This window comes from Macrotis lagotis, chromosome 2 (genome assembly GCF_037893015.1).
Source record: "Macrotis lagotis isolate mMagLag1 chromosome 2, bilby.v1.9.chrom.fasta, whole genome shotgun sequence".
NCBI classification, from domain to species: Eukaryota; Metazoa; Chordata; class Mammalia; order Peramelemorphia; family Peramelidae; genus Macrotis; species Macrotis lagotis.
Window position 1 is genome coordinate 38612154 of NC_133659.1, and position 7598 is coordinate 38619751.

Sequence of the window (7598 nt, forward strand, 5' to 3'; positions counted from 1 at the left end):
ATCTTTCCAGTGTTTGTATGTATCTCCTTTGCTTCTGATGCCTGGTGATCACTGATCCTGGATGGAAACCTTAGTGGAGGTGGTACTATTGTGGCTACTCTTGTTGCACACAAAATTTGATTCCACCTCTGGAAACTTACTTGTAAAAGTTTTTTGTTTTAGAAAATACTTATCAACAAGCCCAACTATGCTCTTTCTACACTGAACACAAGATGCATTTTCTTGTATGCTTCTATTTTTAATAATTCTTAATTTTATTGGTTTACAATGGTCTCCTTTAGCAGAAAAAGAAATTCACAATGCCTATTTGGCCTTCCCAGCATTGGGGGGGGGGGGGGTGAAAGTGGCAGTGGGGGTAGACTTTTTAAGACCCTTGGCTCCATTTCTAGGGAACTTTTTTTTTTTAAGGAAAGTGGTCACATGAATCAAAATGAGATCGCCTCATCACTATATTTAGGACTCTAGAATTTAGGACTCTTGATGTGACTTAGTTTTGGTGCAATCCCCCCCCCCCCTTCTTTATTCTTTGTTATAAGAGATGGCTTCCTGGGTAGGGAAATGGAGAGGGGTTGATATATTTGGACATAAAGTGCATGCAACTTGTTACTAGCCAATGGGGACCCAGTTCTTGGGGCCAATACAGTGTGTGTTTTCTGCAGGCAATCTGTTTGTAGGCTTGATGACCCTATTTCTCAAAATGCATGGTGGGACAGCCATGAAAGGGCTCTTTCAATACAGAGCATATTCAGTGACTGTTTTCTGGATGATGCTAGAGAACCATTTTATGGACTTCTGAGTTGGAACTGGATATGCTTACAAACAGCATGGACAGACAAAAGATCTCTGTTGGTCTGTCTCTGTCTTTCTGGTCTCTGTCCCTGTCCCTGTCTCTTTCTCAAAGAACATATGTATGAGTGTGTGTGTGTGTGTGTGTGTGTGTGTCTGTCTGTCTGTCTGTCTGTCTCTGTTTCTCACTATGTGAAGAGGGCCGAATACTCTAAGCTTCCTTTCTTCCCTTCTTATCTGTTCTCCTCATAACCTCAAACAAACACATGATATTTTTGTTTCTTTTGTGTTTATTCTTTACTGATCCTAAGTTAATATGTATCAGGGAAACAAAGACATTGTGACCTTCAAAAGCTCATAAGCTCATTGAAAGGAACAGAGAGGGGAGATCTCAGCAAACGAATCTGATAGCCAGTATAGCCTTGAACAGTGACTCTTTTTGACCCAACTCAGCATAATTAGAAAGGCCCAGCAATCCTCAGCCTTAAATTTAAATCTAATCTCCCAAAAGGCAGACAGTAGAGGAGAGTGTTTGCCTCTCTCCCACTTTGGGGAGAATATTTTGTAGTTTGAATCTACTTTGATAAGGAGTAGAGGAGAAAGGATGAGAATGTATGTCCTGATATGGTTTTCTAAGACATATCTTGCTAGATCTTTTCAGTAAACAGCCTTTTGTAAAAGCTAATTGACGTTAGTTGGTTAGCAGTTATATCAAGATGTTCAACTGATCTAAATGATATCAGGGCTGTAGATCCAGTGGGGGTTATAGTGGGGAAAGATATCCCCAACCCTATGGGATTCTAGAATTCCAAGAAGGGGTCCTAGGAGTGAGTTCCAGGAATTGGACCTGTCAGGATGAGTGGGGGCAGAGAGTTGGGAGAATGAACCCTGAGCCTATTTACTACATCAAAATTAAAATTAAAAAAACAACCTTTTATAAAAGTCAATACCAGACATCACATCTCAACTCAAAATATCCTCAGTGTTTCCTTATTATCTCTTGGACAAAATAAATATTTTCAAACTACCAATCAAAGTCCTTCAAAATATAGCTCCACCCAGGCATAGATCTGATCCCAGAACTGACTGACATGGCAGGTTTAACCTGCTTCATTTTTCTGATCTGATCCAGATTATCTCTCCTTAGACAGCCTAGCAGGCCTCACTCCTGAAGGCTTACCATAATGGGCCTGGAGCTCAGAACTCAGAACTCCTGCGATCCACCAGCCCACAGCTCTTCAGAAGCAAGAACTATAGGCATTTACCAGCGCACCCATCCTAATACAACTTTGGATCTCCCTCCTCTGTGCCTCTTCAGGTCTGGACTGATCATTCTCCTCACATCTGAATCCAAGAATTCATAACTTCTTTCAAAGATAGTTTACTCAACCTTCTATAGAAAGTTTTCCCTGATTTCCACTCCCCCGTTTCCACCCAATTGTAAATACTCTCTCATTCTTGAATTACTTTGAATTACATTAACATTGTATTATATTCATATATTCCATGTGTGCAGTAGAAGGTAGACTTTTGGGGGATTGGAGATGTTTTCATCATGTCTTTTTTGACTTTGTGTCACCATTGCCTAGTTCAATCATACATAGCAGATGCTCACATTCCTTGTATATAGTGGGTGCTTAAAAGATGCTTTTAATTTATTTAACTTGAATTAATGTTATCACCAGCACCCAACAAATGAAACTAGAAGACAGACTTACCATTGGGGGTGATACCAGAGCTCACAGTCATGATGAATTACTCAACATTTCTCTGAAATAGTTTAGCTCTTTATCATCTTTCCATAGAGATGGGACCTTTACTTTAGAACCTTAACAAAGACTCTTTTTGTCTTTGCTCTTTATTTCCAAAGGACTGAGTCTGAGATTATCTGCAATTATTTTTCTTCCTTTTTTAAAATAATGTTTCCTTTTGTCCCAATGTTTTACATTCTTTTTTAAAAATTTTATTTATTTAAGGCAACGGGGTTAAGTGACTTGCCCAAGGTCACCCAGCTAAGTAATTATTGTCTGAGGTCAGATTTGAACTCAGATCCTCCTGACTCCAGGGCCGGTGCTCTATCCACTATTCCACCTAGCTGCCCCCTTTACATCCCTTTAATAAATTTTTGAGTTCCAAATTCTCTCCTTTGTTCTCACCCCTTTTTTCTCCCTGAAATGTAAGCAATTTGTTATAGGTTAAGCATGTCTCTTACAAATAATTATCTAACCTTCTGGAGAAAATAGAGAGCAAAAGATCTGTTTTTGTTCATTTTTGTTGAGAAATATCCTTCTCTTGGGCTTTTCCCTATCATCCTTTGGGTCTTCTTCATATTTATTTTAAACTATGCTTCTCTCAATATAAAATTTTAAGCATGATCTTTGATGATTTTCTTTCCCTTCCTCTTCTACAATTCAATCAGTTGATAAGCCTCGGTCATTGAAATGCCCACCTTCTTCCCTTCACCTGGCCACCAATTATCACCCATCATGGCTCCAGGTTGGGCTACTAGCGGTTCCTAATTGGTTCCTGTGGCCTCCACTTTACTCTCCTCTTGTTAGTCCCTTCACATATAGCTGCTAAAATCATATTTGTAAGGCACAGGACCGACCAATAATTCCCATGCTCACTTACCTTCAATGGCTCCCTAGTGCCTCCTTTATAAAAGATGAACTCCTTCTAGCAGGATTTAAATATCATCTTGTCCTTTATGAACTAGCTCCAACCTACTTTTCCAGTTTAATTTGCCATGATTCCCCCCCCACACACTTTTATGTACTCTGCTCCAGGCCCCACTTTCATCCTAAGCTCTTCTGTTTTCCTCAATTCGTCATTCCTATTTCATTGGCTTCTCCTATTTATTACAATCTTTTTTTCATTTGGCAATCTTGTGTACCAATTTTGTCCAGTTATTTCCCCAACCCAGGTCCTTTAATCTAGGGCAAGCTCAGATTTCTTTTGTTTTTAACTTTGTATTCATTCCCCAAGGCAGTGGCTTGCCACAAAACAGAAGTGTAACAAATGTTTACAGACTCAAATTCTTACATGTTAGCACATGATACAGAAACCCTGTTATTGAGAGATGCCAAGCTTGGTAGACCTAGAAGTTAGTTATTAGTTGAATAACATGTTATGGCTTTCTTAGGTGTTTTTATCGTTTGCCCCTAACATTACATAGTCCAACCTCTTAAATGTTACCTCCTACAGACATCATTTTTTTTGGAAGGAGCAGAAAGGGTGATAGTCACTGGATCTGTAATAATTGGCTAGGGAGTTCAGGTGAAGAAATTTCCTACAAACCTACAATTTATACTTTTTTTTCTTTAGGTTTTTGCAAGGCAAATGGGGTTAAGTGGCTTGCCCAAGGCAACACAGCTAGGTAATTATTGTCTGAGATCGGATTTGAACCCAGATACTCCTGACTCCAGGGCCAGTGCTCTATCCACTGTGCCACCTAGCCGCCCCAACTTATACTCTTAAAGGCTTGTCTAGGACGATTGGGAGATTAATGAACTTGGTTAAAGTCACACAGCCAGCTCATGGTGGAAACAGGATTAGAACTCAGGTCTCCCTGATTCCAAAGCTAGTTTCCTCTTGATCACCCCAGTTTGTTTCTTTTAGGCACACTTTTAGGCCTTTATACCATGATCACCACACCACACACCAATAATTTCCCTCCATATTTTTGGATCTTTTCGGTATATATCTATTGGTAATGATAATAATGTTATTAATATTGATACTAACAAATGCACCTTGATTTTCCAATAGGACCTGCCATAAACCTGCCATTTTACAACATGGTGGATGAAATTTCCTCTGAAATGAATAGAAAATATTTTATAGCATCCGGTTATTTTTTTTTAACTGAACTCATTTCAAAATAAATTCTTATAATAAAGAGAAGTGGCCCTCACTCATTAAATCCCTCTAAGTTAATGTGGAAAGTAAAATCGACTTTAGAAGTCAGGAAAGATATGATGTACCATGTGACTACAAGGCAGAGCATTTTTGTGGAATTGTTATTGAGTCTTTTTCAGTCATATCTGACTTTTCATGATAGCATTTGTGGTTTTCTTGGCAAAGATACTTGGAATGGTTTGCCATTTCCTCCTCCAGTTCATTTTATAGATAAGGAAACTGAAGTAAACTGGGTTAAATGACTTACCTAGGGTCATGCTGCTAGTAAGTATCTGAGGCAGGATTTAAATTCAGGAAAATGAGTCTTTCTGACTCCTTTGCACCACCTAGCTGCCAGAACATTCTAGCATGTTGTAAAATCAAACTATAGCTTCTCTTATATCCCTTTAACCTTTGCAAAGAACTTTACATTTATTCTTTCATTTGATCAGCACAACTCCTGTTTGAGACAAGTTCAATTTTTATCTATCTCCATTCTTACAGATGAACAACTGAAGCTCAAAGGAGATGATTTGCTCCGGGTTTAATAACTGGTGTCTCCTTCCTGACTCCAGAGTCCTAATCATCTCATCTTGCACAATGCTACCTCTTCACCTACCTATCTCATTTAGATGACTGACATTCTTCATTTTTCCAGTGTTTTCAACTATTCCTCTTAGAAAAATCATCAACAATCACACACACACACACACATTCCCTTTCTCTCCATTGGGCCATTGGGTCTAGACAAGGCACTATAAGTCACATCAGATAAACAAATCACTGACTGGATAGCCAAGGGCTCAACTCCATTGCTTTCTGCAAGTGATTTTTCTAATTATTTAGTTTGAATTGACTTAAGAAATTTTGATTGATATCACCGGAATGATACGTTACCAGTGGAGGCTGAGGAACATTTTGTTCTGGAGATGGTAAGAAGAAAGTCAATTTTTATGATGATTTCAATACTAAGATCAGAAGAAGGATGAGATGAGCCCTTCTAGTTGCCTTTAACTCTATGATTCTATTTTGCAAATTCTCATTTAAAAAAAAGCTCTGAAAATTTTATTCTTTTGGAGAAGTAGAAAGAGGAAGGGGAAGAATACATTTCTCTTCTTAGTGGTAAAGCATTTGCCAGAGTTTTTTATCATTCCAGTGATTCATGTTTTCTACTTCTAAGCTTAAAAGTTTGCTCCTCATCCCCTCTTGCATTTCATAGATATAAAAATAGATGAGAGTCAACAATGAGAAATCAGAAACTCCAAAGATTATTGCTCTGAGGCATCCCAACTTTCAAACACATCTCTTTTCAGAAATCTTTCAATTATCCCCAAAGAAAGTTCAACAATGGCTGCTGATTTTAAATCTCTAACATTTAAAGAAAGATAATAATTGTTTACCTGGTAAGGCTTACTCTATCCATGGTTAGTTTAGGGTGTCAGATCCAGGCGAAGAGTCAATGAACAGGGTTGTGGTGCTGTAAATCCTAGATAATGACTCTTTACCTGGTAAGGCTTATTTTATCCATGGTTAGTTTAAGCTGTTAGATCAGCTGAAGAGCCAATGAACTGGGCCCTGCTATAACTACTAGAGTATTATGACTCTGGCTGGGTAAACCAGCCTCACATCACAATGCTCTCCTCAGACCAGACTGTCAAATAATGAAGACAAAATTCTAGCTAGAGATAAAAACCAAAAAAAAGCCACTGGAGGAAAATGGTATGACAGAAATTCTGAAGATTTCTGTTAGTTTGGGTTTTGTTTTTTTTTAGGTTTTTGCAAGGCAAATTGGGGTTAAGTAGCTTGCCCAAGGCCACACAGCTAGGTAATTATTAAGTGTGTGAGGTCGAATTTGAACTCAGGTACTGCTGACTCTAGGGCCGGTGCTCCATCCACTGCGCCACCTAGCTGCCCCTGGGTGTTATTTTTATATTATGTTTACATAAGAAGTTGTTTTTTTTACCATGATAAACAAAAAATTTAAATTGTTATTGTTTTGCTACCTGACCTTTATTATAGAAAAATATTTATTATTATTTCATAATATTTATTACATAGAATTAGTATAGTCTGCTGCCATTTTCTGACTGGGAACATACAATCTAGTACAACTTTAAAATAAAAAAAATGGAAATATAGCCAAGGTATGGAATGAGCAGAAGGGGCCCCGTTCCAGCTCGGAGATTCTATGAGTCTCTGGTCTTACTGATTGATTTAATAGCTGGTGTCTTCTGGCCGACACAAGGGGTGTAACCCTTGACACCATCTTTGAATTAATTTCAGATCAGTTCAAATTTTAAAAAAATCATTTATTGAGTGCCAGCTCTGTCAGTAAAACTCAGACTGGATAAAGACCTTAGCTTAAAAAGGCCAAGGTCTCCCATTGCATCCAGGGGCATCTCCAGTTATATTTGGCCACAGGTCTGTCTCTCTTAGATCCAATTCACTTGTATGTCATGCCATTGCCTCCCTGATTTGAGAAGGAAGGACAACAACAGAAACACAACAGCTGCTTAAAGGAGCCATTGATGTTTCCATGAGAGGATGATGATATTTGTCCTTCATTCTCAAAGAAGACCAAGACATCAGGGAGGTGATACCATGACAAGCACATGGATTGGGTTTGAGTGAGGGGTGCTGTGCCTCACTCTCTCCTCCAGAGCTATCTGGGTCCCGTGAACAAATGTGAATCAGGATGAGTGGAGATGGCCCTGGACGGGAGTCAGTCAGGGTGATGTGGCTTGCCCAAGACCTCACAGCTAGTAAGTGTCTGAGGCTGGATTTGAACTTAGGCCCTCCTGACTGTAGGGCTAGCACTCTACCTACTGCGCCATCTAACTGCAGTCTTTGGTACATTTATTGTTTACAATTTTTTTCCTTGCTAGTATGAATGAATGAAGGAATCAATGGATGAA

The 7598-nt window shown here is 38.9% G+C and overlaps 1 protein-coding gene across 1 annotated transcript in view; it reads right to left on the reverse strand.

The window, feature by feature from the left end:
• LRRC8C (leucine rich repeat containing 8 VRAC subunit C) overlaps positions 1 to 6211 on the reverse strand; it is a 113110-nt gene extending 106899 nt beyond the window's left edge. The window contains exon 1 of the mRNA XM_074221709.1: positions 6084 to 6211. Within this exon, the coding sequence (XP_074077810.1) occupies positions 6084 to 6106 (23 nt within the window). The 5' untranslated portion in view covers positions 6107 to 6211. The remainder of the gene's footprint in view (positions 1 to 6083) is intronic.
• Between the last annotated feature and the right edge of the window lie 1387 nt (positions 6212 to 7598).